This window comes from Mycetomoellerius zeteki, unplaced genomic scaffold (assembly GCF_001594055.1).
Source record: "Mycetomoellerius zeteki isolate Tzet28-1 unplaced genomic scaffold, Tzet1.0 scaffold310, whole genome shotgun sequence".
NCBI lineage: Eukaryota > Metazoa > Arthropoda > Insecta > Hymenoptera > Formicidae > Mycetomoellerius > Mycetomoellerius zeteki.
Genome location: NW_017257295.1, coordinates 595,020 through 615,888, shown reverse-complemented (window position 1 = coordinate 615,888; position 20,869 = coordinate 595,020). Strand labels below are relative to the sequence as shown.

Genomic DNA, 20,869 nt, shown 5'->3' with positions numbered 1-20,869 from the left:
ACAGACTTCTCATTTATAATACCGTGTCTTAACGAGGTTAATCGCTCGGGAAGGTTCTTGCGACTAATTGATCGATGTCGACAAAAAAGTCGGTCGCAAAAAGCATGAAATGGCGTTGGTCAATGATGCTTCCTTTTTTGATCAGCCAAAATGATCACCGCAATAATTGGATCCTTCTTTTGTTGTGTTTCAGAGTGACTTTGAACCCCAATGTCACGTGTTCCGCACCAAGCAATTGCGCAAACCACGACCATGTCATTTATGCCACCAGGCGGTGATCAAGCAAGCTTCCTGCTGCAGAGGTGAGTCGATAACATCATTCCCTTCAGGGCAATGAAGAAGTGGGTAACAGCTGGCTCTCGTCGGTAGTACTCTCGAATCAATCGTTGATACGGAAGCTTCTGAGAGTGCCGGTTAAAACAAAATCGCTGTAGGGATGCAACTCAATATTTTTTTCTTTTTATTATTATTATTAGCGTTATTACTGGTATTACGTTTCATTGCCCTGCTCTAGATTACACGAGATGATTACTACGATTAATGTAGAGGTGCACTCTCGATCATACGCACGTTTGTGTACGCGCGTGAAAGCTGGGTCGGGCTGATCACAGCTGTATTTACTAGTAGGCAATTAGCATGATTGTAAGTTAACATGCCACGTAGATTGAAGAAGCGATCATAATGCTTACAATAATGATAATTTTAATGACTTGTAACGTGTGCTAATGATGAAATAAAATAAAATTACTTATACCGTCTAATTAAAATTTATTTAAGTATAAATCTTACGACATAAATCCATCTATAAAAAACTAACTAAACTAAACTAAATTTATCTATAAAAATTAATACCGAATAAAAATTAAGACTGAAAAATCTTTATCATCGTGTTACCTATTTGCATTTTTTTTTATTTCAGTGTGCAAGTACATCTGCCATAAGACATGTGAGGACAAGGTACGTAATGTTATTTATGGATATTCCTTTCTATAGTTGTGTTCGGTTTCTCCAGCGTGACAAATACGAGCGAGCGTTCCACAAACGCAAACGTGGCGATTAGTCTGTCATGAATATGTCACTTCTCCTAAGCGCGACATTTGTAATCAAGACGCTTCTTCTTGGAAGGTTTATGACAGACTGGAGCAAAGATCATACTTCTACGTACACGAAGGACCCCTTTCCTCCTCAACCGCGATCTTTCGCGTACTTCCTGGTACTTAAACAAACTCTTTGGATGATGCGCTGAGTCGAGGTTGATAACGATTATGTGCATCTGTTTTCGATTTTCGTCACGCGTAAACAAGAAATATTGTGATTTCAGTAAAATTGCATATTTAATTTGTATGTAATTTTTTCATTTCTGTGTTATATAATTTACAAAAGGATGATATAATGTAATTTTATTTATATAGTTAATAACATAATCTAGGTAATACAGAATATAATATATTAAGACTCTTGCCTACTCATTGTGCCATATTGTGATGTCAGAAGCGAGAAAAATACATAAAGAAAATTAAGAGAATGAAATTAGGCTCTAAAGAATACAAATAAAAAATTATGAGTACTTATAAGAGTCAACATTGGATATTTATGTGTATATACGTACAAATTTTATTTTATTGAATGTAAATTAAAAAACATTTAAACGTTTCGATCTTATATTTTTGGATTATTTTCAGATAGATTTTTCTTTTGAAGATAACCTAAAATCATAAGGTCGAAACGTTTAATTGTTCTTTAATTTATATGTAATAAAGAAGTTTATTGCATATATATGCATGAACATCCAGTGTTGGCTCTTATAGGGGTATACTTGTAATTTTTTTATAAAGAAAATTCTTGCAAATTACGCAATTGATAGAAAAGATTTGTAAAATCGAAAATTCTTTTTGTATTCCAATAATTTATAAATAATCATATATATTTGAAATCGAATTATGCTTAACTAGAAAACAAAACAAATTACGATAGCTGTTGAATTGAGATCAATTGAGATTTGATTTGATTTCGAAATAAAAGGAGAGTTATTGAAATATTACAAATATATTCTATCAAATATAAATTGTTTTATTTTGAAAAATATTTCTATTTTAATAATATTTTGCAAAAATTTTCATTATGTGTTTTCTCGCTTCTAATATCATCAATCTAAAGGTCCGTGATGAATGATCAGAAGCCTTAAGTCTCTGTAAGTATCTAAGATAATAGAAAGCCAGCGATAATAAGAAAGCTATAACAAGCATCGAGAGATTTAATATCTCTGTTAACGTCACATAATTTCGCAGTCGTTGTACCTCCTTCTCTTGCAGTAATAATCATCTTTCTCACGGCCTAGAGGTCGATGGCGCGATAACAAAATAGCACGGATTAATGATTAGCTTCCATCGTTTTTCATCTGTGCGCGGAGTTAAACCTCCCTCGCACACTTTAATCCAAAATGTACGTCGATATCTTAACTGATGAGATTCTCAGTTCTCCGAACGGTTCTTCACTCTGATGTCTCGACCAGGCGGGCGTGTATGTACGTCGGTTTCATGTATATGTACTGGTACGTGCGTGTGAGCTCCTTACGTGAAATGCTGTGTGGGTTCAGTCACCGCGCGGGCAGGGCACGAGCCTTACTTACCTTACCTTTCTCGTATCTCCAAGTACTCCTATGTCACGCTCGCGCATGAGGAGAAGAGCCGAATGTACCCGTACGCGCGTCTCCAACACGCGCTTGTATCAGGTCTGACTCTTGTGAGTGTCGACGGGAGGATGAACGTTGCCGGACATGGAGAGGAACGTGCGTCAGACACGAGAGGTGCATGCCGAGTGCAAGCAGAAGAGCACGACTTCCTCCGGTAAAACCAACGGGTGCGGTCGTTCCGCTTTGTTGCGGCACTCTTTGCCGGAAAGGGCAGATTAATCCTGTCGTTACCTTAGAATAACGGTGGATAAGCGTTCAGGAAGCGTAATCCTTAGCTCATGCGAATGTTGTCAGACCGCGTAACGCGAGGGCGCGCGGTTACCCTCATAAGCTAGCAAAAAGTTGCTAAACGTTATTAGCATTATTTCTGCCAGGAAATCACGCTCGTGTGGTTTATGACTTTGTGCTTAAACATTCATTTTAATTTATATATAATTGGCAATCTGTAGGATAAAATTTGTTATTACGATTTCAAGTCGTGTGATTCACGCTAGACTTTTTGTTCAGGTCGTTTCATATTTAACCCGGCATGAATGAGGTCAGGTATCTCATACCCAGACATTTTTAAAACAAATATTTTTGTTTGTTGTTATGTTTCGTGGAACTCCGCTCTCTTAGTAGCTGGAGGGAAGGGTGCGGAGAGGGGTTTGAATTTTTACGAAATAATTATAACCTAGCGTTTAAGTGCAAAAATAAATAATTTCAAACACAAACACTGTAAAAACAAATGTGTTACTTTAACACATTTTATTGTAGTCACTTTTTACACATCTGTAGGTGTGATTTGCAAGAAACGTGTAGGATGTAACATACTTTTCATCTGTATATACACGAAAAGTGTGTTACATCCTTACAAATCTACATACCTACAGACGTGTAAAAAATGACTACAATAAAATGTGTTAAAAGAATACACTTGTAACACGCTTGTTTTTACAGTGAAACTTATTTTATTATGTTGATACGTTTAGGACATCCAGGAGAAAGTAATATAATAGCGAATCACATTATATAGTATTATTATAAGCAAAATCTTTGAATAAATATATGGGTATATAATACTTACATAGTCGGTGTAACAATTACCCACCTCATTTATGTCGGGTTAATTTATAAAAAGAAACGTAATTATAATAATATCAAAAATAATAATATAAAAATAAAATTTGAGCATGTGTGGATATATAAATTACACAGTTCAACAAAATTACTTTTTTCCTCTTCGAAGTGTCATAGTATAATACATAGCCTAAAGACTTTTTGCGCTGAATATGATGCTGTCATCAGAATTTGAGGACATCAAGATTTTTAGTAGGATGAAATGATTAAAAACCTCTACTATTGTCTCTCAATTTACTAAAAATCTTGATATGCTATGCAAATTCTGCCAAAGACATTGTTTAGTGTTAACATTAGAGTTAAACAAAATTACCGATGGACAAGTCATTTAAAGTTGAAGCGGCACGAAATGTGTTAATAATACAAATTGATTCATCAAAACGTTCTAAAAACTTTAATGTAAAAAATTATTTTAATGAGGATACATTTGAAACTGATTTAATGAGCTTGTTATGAAAATTGTGTTGAATATATAAGGCGTCCTTCGACGTCGAAATATCATGCTGCTCCAAAACACTCGCTATTACCTGCTCAAAGTTACCGCGAAATTAACGATAACGATCAAATGACATTTCGTGCATTCTGGAAAAATGTCAGAAGGCTATAAACGGGTTCGTAGTAATTGCCAAGGTCGTCATAAGTATCGTCAATTGATCGGCGGATCCGGCGGCATCCGGTCCTTCGACGTGATTACAAACGTACGATCATTAGTAACGCGGACTCATTACGCTTACTAGCGGTAGACGAGCGTCATTGCTCTTCTCTCGATGAAAAACGCATAATTGCCTGCCGACCGCGTCGTAAAAATACTACATCATATCCGCCATAGAGGTTCGAGATAGTTATAGAGAAATGAGAAAGATTTGAGCAAACGGTCGCAAAAACGAAGACGATGAACGAGAGTTATTACACCTAATAAATAACTAATGTAAAAACTTTATTTAATAAATACATAAGTATTAAATTATAAATTGCTCTAATAATTTTATAATTAATTTGAATTTTGAGTGAGATTAATTTTACATTAATTCCAGAACTATATTAATGTGTAATTTCAAAAGCCAATTAATTAAATTTCACGGCGACAGCGCATTGTGATATAATACGGTATCAAATGATGCAACGGCACTCTTCTACACCACTGGCGTAAACGTGCACACTCGCTACTTTGTTAGAAGTACGATACCTCGTATGAAGTTTATACACGCCGATACGCGTGAAGTCTTCTATCGGTATACACGGTGTCTTAAGTTCAAGGTGACGAGAGACGCGGTGAATATCCCGCACGTTCGAGAATCTCGAAGACGCGTGTGGCGAATTACATCATATTGCGAAGGAGGAGAAGAGGTCGATAAACAATACCACGAAGAGATGAGCCGCGGTTTTGCCCGTGGGCCAATGTAACTCCTGGAAGGAAGCGAGACCTGTTTCGAATTTCAAAACGCACGGCGCAAACGTGACACACATGGAATTCCGACCTGGTGGTTTTATCTCCTCCGGCCAGGGCGCAATAGCGATACAGAAGCTGAAAGTAATGAGCACGTCATATTGAACGCATTCGTTCGGTGTGAGAAAGCTCTTATTTCAGACGAACGGTGTTTATATTTCAGGGTAGTTTGGAATCACCGTTTAAGGCAACTCGTTTGATTTTCTGCTCCGTTGCAGATAAGCGCGCCTAATCACCGCGGATTATGGTAGCGGTGTAAATAATGATCGCGTGCTGAATATATTCAGCATATTGCTCGACGTGCTCGATCATGACGCCGTGCTCTTCACACTTCAGTTACAAGAATAAGAAATGTAATGGCTGGAAAATGTCAATAAACCGAAGGAAATTTAAGTTGGTGTACAATGATTGGCTGGTGATAAAACATGAAATGGCTGCTAGTACTTTACGATGTTCACTGACTTTGAACTCCGGAACCGACGTTTCAATTATTTTAGCTCCAATTGCGCCAATGTTATTTTGAGACTTTAAGTGACTTTCAAACTTTTCTCTTTCTCTCTTTCAGCTGAGAAAGAGAGAGAAAGAGAGAGAGGGAGAGAAAGAGTTAAGCTTCGCTTAAAGTTAAAATAACATTGATACAATTGGGCCTTCGTGATTTATTTTGAGTTTAGAGGATTACGGCTTAAATCGCAATTTTCTCTAGCGATCTCTTGGAACTTTTAGCAGACAGTGTACTCGTAGAGTAGACGTTGGTACACCACAATGGTATCGCGAAAGATATGGCGTACTCCTCCCTTGCGGGTGTATCTCTCGCGAGTAGGTATTGATATCATCGTAACTCGGCCGCTCCTCCTGGAATTCCAGATAGAGCGAGTTGAGAGCCGCTGGCCGATGGAACGAACTAACGAACGACATCATCCGTCGGATATGGAGAACCAGAGATTTCCTTCGAGATCGAAGGTCATACGATTCTCGCCACGTCCCTGTGCGAACCATCTTTTTCTCCACCCGTCCAGTACTCTCCCTTTTTTTTATCGGTCCCGAAATCTCCGCACACCTCCAGGCTACTTCGCTTGCATACGAAGTCATCCTTGATGATCGCCACGTCCCGTACATTCTTTCGAAATATCAAGATTTCTAGCGTCCGAGATCCCTAGCTCACTTATTTCAAATAAGAGCCTTCTTACCCGTGACCAATTGAAAATTGATTATTTTTATCGTATTTTGAAGTATACGAACAGTAAGATTAAAAGGTTTCAGGTCCTTAAGAAAGAAAAAAATTTGCATATATTAGGAGTTCAGATTTTAACCAAAGGATCTACTATGATCCCAAGATCCTATAATTCCAAAACGTAGCAAAACACTAAGTTTTCTTAACAATAGCAGATAATTAACAATGCAATATATATATATATTTAATACAATCTCTTTGTTGAGTAATGTAATAATCGTCAGATTCTCGAGGATTTGCTCGGGAGATTCCAGTAAAGCATATTGAAATCGGAAGCTTGTACGAATAATCGAGGCATCATCATCCGTAACCTCAAACCCACGGTACGTCCTTGTTCTCCACTCCGCCGGCGAACTGGTAGCCAGCCGACATTCTCTGTAGGCAAGCCCTTTTAGTGCCCTGAACTTCGCTGAGGCTTTTCTCCGGCATGAAGCATCGTCCAACCCAACGTTGTAAACGGCGTCAAGTACCAAACCGGCGATAGCTACCATACCTGGCGGTACCAGCGGTGTGTACCAGGCTCGAGCTTCCAGGATTGTAAACAGGCGGCAAGAACCGGGGAAACCAGACGGTAGGCAATGTCGTAGACCCCTTCTCCACGACATCCCGGCATTTCCCCTCCCGCCTGCTGACCCCTAGGCCTTGTATCTTGGCGCGCACGGTAGTACAGCGATGCAGCTGCAGCTGCACTGATATTAACCCGAGGTTCTCCTATGAGACGAGTGTGAGACCAGGTATAACGTAATGGCGGTCGCACTCGATCGGGGAAAACTTGGCGGGGGAGGTGGAGGGCTGGTTCGCATAAACGTGAGGTCACGGGAGATCTCCGCAGGGTAGAAGCACACGAGGAGGGATGTATAGGAGAGGGGGGGAAGGAAGAGGGTCGAATCGTGCTTGGTAAGACGTCTGTGTGTGATGTTCGTTTACTTTGACGGGGATGCCGGATTATCGGCTTTGCGGCAAGATCGATTTGCCCTTTGAGGCTGAACCCTTCCGCGTTGAGGAGCAGCTATGACTCTCCGCTAGATGCTTTGAGATGTTATTGGTTAAGTGAATTCAGGAAATTACGGGTAATCAATCCCTACAGCATATAATGAGGATGGATTATAAAAAAATAGTAAAAAAATTCTCTCATTAATTTTTAATAATTTCATTATTGGATAGCAACATCAAAAGTTATTCTCAAGAGATTATAGCCTCATTTATTAAATACTTTTTTCCGTTATGTTTCGATAGTTACCGTAGAATAAAATACTATTTTTTGCCGCGAGGAAAAGCCGACCCGAGTTAATTATCTTGCTACGTGAACTTTAACCGCTTGCACGCATAAAATGCTTCATCTGACATCTCCACTCGTACGATCGCCGCGACGCGGCGTATAATTAGCGTAATCACGCGTTCGACGAAAGGGCAATTATTATGATTCAGCGTAAACAACGAATTATATGCGGGACGCATTAAGTTAAACGATCGTGACATTTTGTCCTCGTCGTTGTACGCGAATTACTCCGAGCTGAGTCGTGATCCCGATGCACGCACATGCATCATCCAGACGTGTATCGACCGCACGTTTTCGGATCGCGGAAGGGAAAATGCGATGCGATCGCGTGCGAGGGTTGTAACGGGATTCCGCCGAGTCCGTGGTGATTGGACCGATCGATTGAGAATCGAACAGCGATTGGCAACGAGTGAGATGCAAAAAAATGTCGCAGCGTCTCCCGTCGTGACACTCGCTACGCCGTGTCGTGTGTTGCGCGAACAGATTAATGACTGATAACGGTTACGATCGGCATTCGAGATCGGATTAGGCTGAAAGGAACTGCATCTACCGAGAGAGTCTGATCTGAAGATGTAGAGAGCAATATTTTATGGCTTGTTTACTTTCAAAGCTTAATTTAGTTTCAATGTAAATTCAGTGTTGTAAATGTTATTTCTAATAAAATATATGTTCTAATTATATCTAAGTACACGTTTAAAAAGTATTAAAGAAAATAACGCTTTTGAATTTTTTACACAAAGTAGTTTGCATCAAAAATATTTTTTGTGGATCAGTAAAAACTCATATTTCAGGTAAAAGTTACATTGCAAAATATTTTTATTGTTTGTAGTTTACTTGGTGTTACAAATGTTTCGAAGTATTTTGTAATCAATTAGTAAAATTCTTTCTTCCGATTGGTCAATCAAATTCTTCGAAACATTTATGACGCTAAGTGAATCATACCCTTTGTTCATATATAGAATAATTTTAAAAAATTATGGATCTCTACTCATACATAAAAATTGTCAAAATTTGTTCGCTTTACCCATGTAAAATTATTTTTTTTTCTTGAAAAACGAATGCATGTAAATTTCTCGTTAGAACGTTCAAACAATGTTTTATTTACAAAGTTGGATCATAAAAAAATGTATCAAGTCTAAGTTCAGTATCTTAAAAAATTTCATTTCCGGATTGTTTCGGTGTCGAAGTTAAAAATCCTCTTCTTCGGCATGTTTTATGAGATCGGCATGTTAACTTAGGGCCGCCCGCGCATGCCGCAACATCGTGTACACGAGAACGGGTTATTAACTTGCGGCAACGAATTTTCAAGCGGCGTATTTGGTGGGGTGTCTACCTGCGGCGATAGCGATGGGCTTCGTGCACGCGCGCCGCGGCGCTCTCCAGTCCGCGAAGAGCGCTCCGACGCGAAGGACGTGGGAAAGATCGATTCGCCGTCGTAGCGCGGTTCTCACTTCGTTTCGGTCCCTGTGACGAGACCGGCACACGACTGGTGAGAAACCGGCTCCGAAAATTGCCACCTAAGCGGGCACGCCAAAACTCGTCTTTGAAACAAACTCACGTGAACGATTCATTGATGAGTTATTGATGAGAGATTTGCTTGCAATTCTTCTAATTGTCGGAGCAATGTGAATGTGTCATAAATCCAGTGACGATCCAAAGGGTCAAAGATAACTAAGATTTATTGGATGTAAACTCTGAGCGTGCGTCTGGTGCATAAGTGCACTTTTTGGCGAGTGGTCCGTGTCGATCGATCGGTATATCGAACGGTACAAAGATTCGCGGTGAACGCTGTTGAGAGGGATCGCGGACAGTACTCGAGACAACGGTTCCTCGGCCACTCCACATTCTTCTGCTCGTAAAGGAGATAAGTCGCCTGCGTCGAGTAACCGGTCGTCGTTGCGATCGATCTCTCGTTACCCCTCGGATCGATGCAAATCTCCGCCGAGGGTCGTCGACCTCGGTGTTAACGGCGACCTTGGCGTACACTCGAAAATCGAGAGTCCTCGCGAAAACGCGCGCGCGTGCCAAGGACGAGATGCGCCATTTTCGAGAACCGATGCAGGGAGGTGAACGATCCTCGGAGTGTTTCGCCGCAGACCGGTAATGGGATACCAGAGGTGACGGCAAGATGAACGGTCACGGCTCCACCAATGAGGTACTCGAACTGCGTACGGTTTCTTTCCCTCTTACTTCTTTCGCTGTATGTCTTGCCGCCTTATTTTTTTTGTCCCCTCTTCCATCGTACGTCTTCTCTCGCCACGATATGTGCTTTAGATATTTAAATCACGGTGTCCGTTCCATTCTTGACTGACGATCTCGAATCGCGGATTAATCCCGCCTCGCTCAAGGTAATCCTTGGGGGTTCTTAACAGCCTCCAAAGAGAGAATACATCCATATAGTGCTCGTAGATCTTCTTTGATGTTCAGGTTCTCAACGCGTCAGCTTTGATGTTGATCCTTGTACCGATGTGCGATTACAGTTGATAAGGCTAGTGGTAATCGCGATGTGCCGTTGTAAAACGAGAACGTTGGTAATGTAAACACATATTTCAAGATTGCCACTTAAATAAATAAATACTTGAATAATACATGAAAAATTATAGATTTTATTAGAATCGATTGTATACATAAAGAGATTGATCGTAGACTGAACAAAAATGATGTTACATCAACAGCATTATTTTAATTGAAAATAATTTTGTTAATTTATAATAATACTATTAATGAAACAAATATGTCATGCTTTTTTAATATTTGTTTTGTTAATACTTTTATTGAATCAATAAAATTATTTTTTAAATTAAAATAATGCTGTTGATATAACATCATTTTTTCAGTGTATTTCTATTTTATTTTTATTTAAATTATATTTATATTATACATTACATATGTGTATACAATTTTTGAAATGTCTTCAGTTGTTGAATACTCTAAGAAAATTAAATATGTAAAAATGAATTTATTATTATCCATCGTATTTAAATTCAAACATTAATTTTTTTAGATTGAAATTAAATTATTTATTATTATTACAAAAATAAAAGCGCAGGGTTGCCGCAAAATTGGAAATCAGGGAAATGTCGGGAAAATTGAAAATGGTCAGGGAAATCAAGGGAAAGTTAATTTTGAGATAATTTTGTAAAATTTTCTGGAAAATTAAAATTCTTGGCTGTAAAAAAGATTAATATGCGTACATTGCACCTATGCAGTTTTGAAATATCAACCTGACAATTAAATGCAAGTAGCAACATTAATAGTAATTTTGCTATGTTAAATTGCTCTCTCAACAAAATATTTGACAATTTCTAAATCAGGACAAAAATACAAAGAATTTTAAAATATTATTAAAAGTACTATGAAAAATCAGGAAATTTTGCTGGAAATCAGAGAAAAGTTATGAATTAAGTTAAATTCGTGGCAACTCTGAAGCATATTAATAACATTATGATACTAAAATCTTTGTGCAATATTTTACTACGATAAGATCCACAAGGAACTGAGTTTTCCAAATAAATAGCAAATTTGCATTTACATCGGAATATCCGAGGAAACGTTATATCATATCTTTTTCATATCTGTGACATGCAAATTCTTCTCGGCGTTGCCGTTAGACGTGCAAATGCTCTGGCAGGGCAAATGTCTGTTATGTATCAAAATGGCGTTTCTTCTTCCCTCGATTTCTCTGTCTTCTGTCGACCCGCTCCTTCCTTCCCCGTATCGCCCGTCGCGATTTCTTCTTGTTGCGTTCTAAATTCGCCGTGCGGCGTGCGTATGTATGTATATAGCTCTAGCGAGGAAGAGAAATTCCTGACGTCTCTCTTCGACGACGGCTGGGATGCACTCGCGACGTTTACGCGGGATGCAAGGCCCGGTTTCTGCCACGATTATTGCTCAACGCCGGCAGAAGAACTGCATGCGGCGGAAAGCAGTTTAGTTTAGGTTTAAAGTGCTCCAAGCTGTCGTGCGTTGCGTGAGAAGCATTACGATCTCACCTGGCGAAATAGCGACGTGAATTCTCAGCGTCAATAGTGTTCTGAAATCGCGATGGAAATATTTAGAGCAATCCGAATAGATGAAATTACTTGGATTTATTTGGTGATAAGATTGTGAAATTGTGAAGGATTGAACGTCAGAAAGCTGAGGAGAGTCTTTGTTTAAGTTTCAATATGTATTCTCTCTCTCAATTCAGTTACTTTTTGTTCTTTAATTTCACGACTACAGTTAGTTACAAGTAATGAAAATTTATACGTGATTTTTCAACTTGTCACAAATACAGTTTTACAGTTTTATTATTGCAATTAGTGATAGCAAATAGATTTTGCGATTATTCTACTTCGTAGTTATTTTATTTTTTTATCACATTGCTTACAATTGATATAAATGTCAAGCGTATGAAATATATACGTTTTGTAGCAATATTTAGCATAAAGATTATTGCAATTTAATCGCACGTATTAATTATCACTACCAGAGAAAAGTATTGATAACATGCAATCTCTCAAGTTGCCTGTTTATCTCTCGGATCTACGAAGACGATAAACGAGAATTGATATACTACCATTGTCTTTGGTGGTACAAAGCCCGTGATCTTGATACTTCTGGAGGAAATCGAATGAGAATCTCGTGCGTGACTACTACCGCGTATATCACGAACGTGTATTTTACATCGTGCTGCTCTGCGAGACCAGAAACATAGTGTAGTAAGACTGAGCGTAATTTTTATGTAGCGACTCGCGATTCTAGGGAGGTCATGTTTGAATAAGAAACGGTATGAGAGGGGGAAGCGATAAGGCCCATGCTCGATTAGATAACGGCTCGTGACAGGTACGGTACTGTTTGCACGTCGAAGAATGCCGCTTTTGCATGCGGCAAGCGACGCTGGGTTTTCTTTTAACTTACGTTCTACGACGTTATATTCTCCAATTTCAATCTTGCTCGCAAAATTAGAAAGTGACAAAATTGCGCGAACTGAATGCAAACGTTCTGTTCCGGATCTCTTTAATATTGAACTCTAGTATTGGAATTTTCATTTGCCGAGTACGCATTGTGCACGGGAGCAGATAGAACTTCGATAAAGTATCCCTGGCGACGTGCCAGCTATGAGGAAAAAGAGAAGATGGACTCTTTGCTCATATGCGCACGTAATGGCAAAAATGGAAAGCGGCGTTGATTACCATACCATCATCCTAGCTTTGCAAATAAATCGATAGCTCTGCTTTCGTTACTGACCGGATATCTCACGAGTCTTATCTTCTTCGACAACGAAGACAATTGTTTGACCATTGTGTTAAATGTATTGATCCTTGATAGTTTATTTTACGTCATGTATCTAAGTGCTTCGCCAAACGTTTGAGTTTAATTTTAATATAGTTCTGAAATAACTTTTGTAGTCAAACATTTGATAAAGATTGAATAAAGAGCGAAGAAAAAGTTCTAAAAGATCAATTTTTTTAATATTTAATATATTTTTAAAATAATTTAAAAAAAAATAATATTTAACTCCTTATTAGCATAAACTAATAAACTGGCGCAGCACGAAAATATTGAGAGCCTCTGTGCTAAAATAGTGATGGGTCTTCTTATGTCTCTTGTAAATGGCAATTTGTTTCAATGAGCAACATGAGCGACAAGTGAAGCCCGACCTTGGACTATCAAATGTGAAGATACGTGTGAGCAATGAGAAACGACGTAGATCTTTAAAGATCTATCTTAGAGATACTTAATACTTAATATTTAAAGATTGAGCAGTCTTATAAATTTAGTACACGGTGTAGGACCACACCTGACTGCTTAATCTCGTAAAAAAGCGGGGAGTAATGGAGGAACTTTTAAATCTATAGGTTACATTGGGGACTTCTAGTCCCACCCGCTCAGCTTATTGCTACTAATACTTAAAGATAATACTTAATTTCTAAGTAAAATACAGGGTTGGTGAACATTAACTATGTATAACTATGTATAACTAGCGCGAAAGAATTAATTGGAGAAAATCGAGAGTGTTTGAAAGCGAGATAACTTCGGCGAGATAAAATAAAGTAATAAGAAATTTAATGGGAAAAGATCCATTGAACTTTAAACAATATTTAAACTTTAATAACGAAGATGAAAGGAAAGTAGATCTCTTAATAATTAATCAAACGATGTAAATTGTATACTTATACCATCATTAACGAATATACCAGCGGTATAAATCTTTATCGTTGCTTGAAGACGGAAAAATTTCTGTCGCAGAGAGAAAATATGAAAAAGACGTAATTTCTCCCAAGCTTCTCACCTTGTTGAACAAATTATGTACAAGCCGCCGAAGGGTATCATGCCAATAATTTTTTATCGGCAATACTCGACGAATGGACGAGACGGGAAAGGGTGTGCCCCGACGAGGATTATGGTGACAGGAACATCCACGGCGTCATAAATTCTCCAGTAATTGTAGCCAATTAATTGGCATGCAAATGAGGTGAAGCGCAAATCACCGGGAATGGAGGCGGATCCATTCATCTGGGAGCGATCCTCGAGTGTCCTCCTTCATCCGGCGAACTTTTCACTCGCTTCTCGTTTCCTTGCAATCGTCCACTTAGTTGACCGCAGCAGCAGTTACGTAGATTCTTCCTTTTTTTTTTCGAAAAAAAAACTTCAAGAACGTAAGACGTCGCGACTCGCCAAGGTCGACTCTCGAAATTCACAAACGTGCCGAAATAATCTTTCCGAGAATTGCATCGTAGAAATGTGCATCTTGCACAAGCATGCGTATCATGAATTAAACGACTAGTGTACGGGACTGTTTTGATATATCGCCCCGTTACTTCAAAAATGACATAACTAAAAAATTATAATAAGTTTCCCAAAAAGGGGAAAATATTTTTCAACTTGACAGAAAATTATTGCCTAATCGAGTAATATCTGCAAAAAAATATATCCTCAACATGATTAAATTTTATTTTTGTTATTTTCGTTTCACCCGAAAAATCTTCCTTTTTCTTACTTTTTAAGTTGTAACGATTTTGACTATTTTTTATGAGGTTAATAGAGAATCTCTATCATTCACTTTTGATGATTGATAGAGGTATAATATTTACTTAACTCATTCATGGTAATAACTTGAAAATCATACTTTTTAAGTTGTGTCGCTTTTGAAGTAAAGGAACAAATTTATTATTAACAACTAGATTGCGAATAATATAAATCAAGACAAATTATTAAACCAGAAGCTATACTTTTGACTAATATTCGTCTAAATATACACTTGCATACTTTTATAATTTTAAATAATCATTTGTAACATAGATCTTATATTTAATTATATAAGAAATCATGAGATGATCGATAAACAAAAAGAGATCATTGTCTTGTAGTTGGTAAGTTTAATATTAATTAGAGGATTAAGCCTGATTAAAATATACTCATATTTCATTGATGCATACGCTGCAATTAATATAATGCTGTGAACGTGCACAGTTAATTGTAACATGTAGTTTGCGAGGGAATAAAGAGCTGTGTGTAGCTGTTACGTTTGTAACATTCATGTATACTCCGCATTCGTATTCGTTACGACGCCAGTGTTATTTGCGACAATGAAGAAATGGAATATTGAATGAAACCAAGCGTGTCTGACAGATTACGGTACGGTACAATGTCGTGAATTAAATACGCGAATGCAAGCGAGCCGCCGTTTGCCCGGCGCCAGGGCGATTTCGAAAAACCAGTTTTACGACCTCTAATAATCGTTCCCTCGCCAAGAAGGACCCTTACCGAATTTAGTGTCTACGTCATCGTGATCTTTCTGTTGATCGCGTGACGTAAGCGGTCGTTCTAAATTCCATGAGCGTTTGCCGCCGCAGAATTTTGCGGCCGTTGCGGAAAGGACGGAGTTTCGCAAACAGTCGGACTTTCCTGAGTTACATTCTGTAATACGCGAAAGTCGGATGCCTCGAGCGAGGAAATGGGAAACGCCGGGAAAGTCGAGCGCACCGGTCGGTCAACCACAAAAAGCATGCGCAAGGAAAGTGAAAAAGTTGCAGAAAAGACTTTACTCTAGCTCGACTGCATCCCTTCCCTCTTCATTAGTTTTTAATCACAAAAAGTCGACGTTTCCTTTTACCATTTATGAAATGAATTTCTAATGATCGTTTCTATCTTTTTCTAAGCTTTTTCCTTAAATCTTTTAATATATCAAATATAATTGTAATCGTAATACGTATATAAATATGAGGAATATATACATACATAAAGATACAGTGAACAAATATAATAATCATTTACAGATAAGTTTGATATATTGTACATTTGCGCTTTTCAACTTAAGATAATTCCAAAATCATATATTCAAAGCTGCAAACACCCTAGAGTGCGATATACGTATGTGGCTGGAAGACAAATTCTCATAACAATTTCTCTCTCCGTGCACAAACGTAACGATTATTCGTAGTTTAAACGGAGAAGTAACACACGGCTGTAAAATCTCTTAGTATTTCATCCGAATTCCCAGTTTGCAATATACCATAGTCTCTCGTTTCTGTGAATGAAACCAGGAACCACTACAAACTTGGCAGTTTTTGCCGAGTTAACTCTGGATTACCAACACTAATGTTTCACAAGCCTTCTCTCTCTCTCTCTCTCTCTCTCTCTCTCTCTCTCTCTCTCTCTCTCTTTCTCTCTTTCTTTCTTTCTTTTCGTGTTGAAATCGTCCTCGCTCGTAAGGAGCTCATAAACGACTTGCATAAAATTGATTCGCCACGCTCGACAGCGAGGTGTCTCGCCTCGAAAACCGGACTATGGAATTTCGAGATTCGCGTCACGGCGAGGTTGTCAAGAAGAAAGATAATTACGATCGCAGAATAAATTATAACGAAGACGGCGTGGAGTGGGCGTATCGAGCGATTTCGGCGCTTCTTTGGCGCTTTAAAGCCTCATTCCTGCGACTCAAGCCGGTTTCATAATTGTAATGTGACCGAAGTGTTAACCTGTCCCCTTTGATAATGTTGTCTTTGTTAATTTGATCTTCTGGAATGAATGGACGCGTAGCCGGCCGAGAGATCAGTTTGATCGTATAGTTAATGATTTCTTGATGATGACTAATCGTTAAGCTTCTTGTTTTTCAGACAATTATATATTTATCGGAGAAATAATAAAATTATATTTATAATTAAAGATAATTGTAATGACAATTTTGAAATACTGTTTATCATGAAATCCATATTTATATAAATTTTTAATTAAAATTATTGAAAACTCTTATAGTGAAATTTGTGAGTAAAAACATATCCAGTTTTTCATTTATTAAAAATTAATTTGTATCATTTTTTGAATACAAAAATGTTATACTCGTTCTAATACTCAATAACTCTCGAAAGTTTTCGAGCTATTCAATTGGAATTATCGAATGTTTCCATCATATTTGAACAATGTCAGACAATCTCGACAAAGTCATTTCGTCGCATGGATTTACGAGCCTCGCTATGGCTAATGTGTTCGCGATTGGGTTTTATTGGCACGAGTATTGTGGAGTTTCACTCAAGTGTCTGACATTCGTCATTAATCAGGCGTCACGATACATCGGGACAAAGAACGGAAATGTCGCAGGTGTGTAAATACGCACGATGGCAAAAGGGAATCCTTTTAGTCGAAGACACGGGCACGCACATTATATTACGCGTGTAAAAAGCAACGGCATGTTCGTGCGTATTGTAGGTTTGTGGGTTACACGACGGTCGGTCCGAACGCAATTATTCGGCGCGCACGACGAGCCATGCTAATGAATATTGATGTGCTTCGCCAGTACGCTCCACTCGAGGTCAATGCATTAGCATTATTAACACTTCAGGGCATCGAATCGCTCGGTCCAGCACGACGAAAGAGAAAATACGCCCGTGATTCCGTGGCGTTCCTTTTTCTTCGCGTCAAACATGTGGCCGACCCAACTCATTTCTTTTTCACTTTTTACATATTTCTTGTCTCGGTGCGTTTATTATTAATTTCGAATAATTCTTTTCGAAAGATTAGTTTCTTAGTCGAGCAAAGAAAGTTAAAAGAATGATGACGAATATAATTTTCAAAAGCGATATTTGATCTCCCATGCAGCAGACATTTTTTTCCATTTTAATGACATCTATGCTACTAACTATTGTCGATGTTGAAAAACGAATATTGAAGTGTGCCGAATCGCTTACTGTCGGCCATTCTCGTATTTTATCGATCACCTTTAAGCAGTACCTCAGAGCTTTTTGTTTTGAGCCCGCAGTTAACTTTTCTGCAGAGACATCCGCCGGTCGTTAAACGATTAAACGAGGAGAAACGTCCGATGAGAGCTTTTCCCGGATCGCTCCAGGAGCTTTGCTGATAACTTCAGTTCAAAATAACTTTTTAGGTTTTCTAAGGTTTTCTTCTTCAAGACTAGTTCTCAAAAAGAAAATATTACACTGTAAAATGATTTTACCAAGAAATTATATCTGTGTTGTAATTTTGCGATGAAAAGATTCAGTTATCTGTTTTGAAATGACTTTCACGTTTTATCTAATTTTGTTATACTCGTTTATTGTCATATTCTCGCGGTTGATTGATATAGAAATTATATCCTCAGAATGGATTCCCGCAGGGATGACTGATCCGCACGGTCATTTGAGCTTAGGGAACCCATGAACCTGGGCTCAATATGTTGCGGACATACATATATGTATATCTATCTATCACATATGTACAAACATACTCGTATGCACGCTTTTGAATGATAGTGCAATGTTAAAAAAAAAATGTACACTGTAAAAAAAGTTCCTGTTTGAAAAAAATATTACTTGATTCAATTAAATGCAGCGGTCACAGGCTGTTATTTGTTAATTCAAACAAATAACATATTTACATGACTCACATATATTTAACTTAATATATAAATACTTGAACTAAATAATTACTACGAACTAAATTTAATCAAGTTAACAACTTTTTTTTTAGTGTAGAAGCAACATATATTCTAAATAGTTAAAGAAAGATAGGAGCAACATATATTCTTCTAAGAAGAAAAAGAATAAATTAAAGTCTACATATAAAATAAAGAATTTTATTGAATTAGAAACATATAAAAAGATATAATAAAAACAATATAAAAAGAAAAAAATTTTTTGAATGGGTTTCATACAATTCATATAATTTATGCAATTTATGAACGGCATTCATATATGGTTGCTGTACTATAGTACAGCAACCACAGCATACTATAAGTGCTATTTATAAATGATTCTTTCTATCGATATATCGCTTCCATATCAGTTTAGCTTCTGAGAAAAATGAACTTAAAATATATTACAGTATTGATTTCTCTTTTCGTATGCTGGACACCGCGATTACATGTTGAAACTGAACTGTAACTGATCTCTTTATTAAATTCGTTGCAAAACAAGCAAGAACAATAAATAATACTATTTTCGAAGATGGAATAAAACAGTAGATTACTGCTGATAACAGCCAATAATTGCTTTGCGACAAATGTCGATGCAAAGGAAGAAAAACAAATGCTCGAAGAAAAATAAATGCAAAGTGCCGTGTGAATAAATCAAACAGTTGGGGACTGGCTGATGGTAATGGATGCCTTGACTTGCCCTTGTGAAGTACTGACACGGAAATTTGACAGCGGACTGACAGTGCCGCACCCAAAATGCCCGTCAGACAGTCTAATCGTATTAAATTGTTTTGTAATCTGTCTGTTGGCTGTGTACCCATGTTCTGACACTGCTTCATGCTGCGAAAGGATTCTTAAATAACTTATTCGTTCTGGAATATTATAATATTTTGATATTCTACTATTCTTACACATTATAATATTATATTCTTGTTATTTTTTTATCAATTTGTTATTGAAGTATAATTTTGAATAACTGATGGCATTTTCGATGGTAATTACGTAAAAATTTTGTGATGTAGTAAAAGAATATCGATAGAAACTTTCCTATCAAATTACCGGGATCAAGTAGGATGAACGCAGAAGTTTCGTTGTTTCGTTTGCTTGTGTAGATTTTATTTACGATAAATATGCGTGATAACGTTACACCGACCTGCCTCACCTCGAGCTACACGCAGGCTGTTATTTAAAAGATCTTAACAAATGGTTAGTCAGGTCGGGCTCCTTATTATCCATGACTCCTTGGAGCGCCATAGGACGCTAATTGCAAACTTTCATTACGAGTCACGCTCAGCTCGACGGATGCAACGCTGATCGCGATAGGCTTCCGCGAGATTGTACGAGGTACGAGCGAGACTCCAGATGAGAGAAAGAGAAGAGAAAGGAGCGCCCAGAGCGTGATAAGTAGCGCTCTACGCTCATAAATATTAAGATACTATTCCACCTAAGTCGATATAGAAGTATTTATTGTGAGTCTGTCGCAGTACACATGTAATATAATTGTTGTATTAGCCAGAAATAGTAATAATGCTTACCGACGTTAAGACGATCGTAAACAGTATCTAAGCAATAATTTCAAATAAAACAGAAAATGATAATTCTTGTGAGGTTACTGTTTAATATAAGCTTAATTTATAACTATAGTTATTGTTAAAGCTCTATTAGAGAAAGATATTCGAGCTATATAAGCTACTAATATAAACACTAACTTTAAAAATAATGTTTTATGATTCGCAATGTCTGAAATAATAACTTGCGTAATACAATACCTGATTTTTTATAATCACTGATATACAATATATTCATACACATACTGTTATAAATTATTACAATTTGAGTTATTGTTAATCTATAGATCGTTGTTCCTCAATATATCGTTAATTTAACTAAAACAATGAGTTTAAATAATTTCAGGGGAAAGTGGGTGAATTGTGCGCACCTAAGGGAAATTTATTATCCTGGAATGATTTTCCAAATTCAAAGCGATATAAATATGGAAATAGAAATTATAAACATTCTTCTACTATTACGTATCCTCATATTGAACAGATATTCATTCAATAAGGTTGTATTTAGAAAAAGGAAAAAACGGAAAAGCGAAAAAATTTCTCGCGCGTCGGGTAATTATGCGCAAAGCAAAAATCGTAGGAAATGAATGAATTATGGAATGTTGACAAAGAAATCAGAAAATATATTTATTATATTGCAATATA

The 20,869-nt window shown here is 37.4% G+C and overlaps 1 protein-coding gene across 1 annotated transcript in view; it reads left to right on the top strand.

Moving 5' to 3' along the window:
• Nucleotides 1-9,720: 9,720 nt before the first annotated feature.
• Nucleotides 9,721-20,869, top strand: part of by (focal adhesion protein tensin) — a 113,390-nt gene continuing 102,241 nt past the window's right edge. The window contains exon 1 of the mRNA XM_018451443.1: nucleotides 9,721-9,923. Within this exon, the coding sequence (XP_018306945.1) occupies nucleotides 9,897-9,923 (27 nt within the window). The 5' untranslated portion in view covers nucleotides 9,721-9,896. The remainder of the gene's footprint in view (nucleotides 9,924-20,869) is intronic.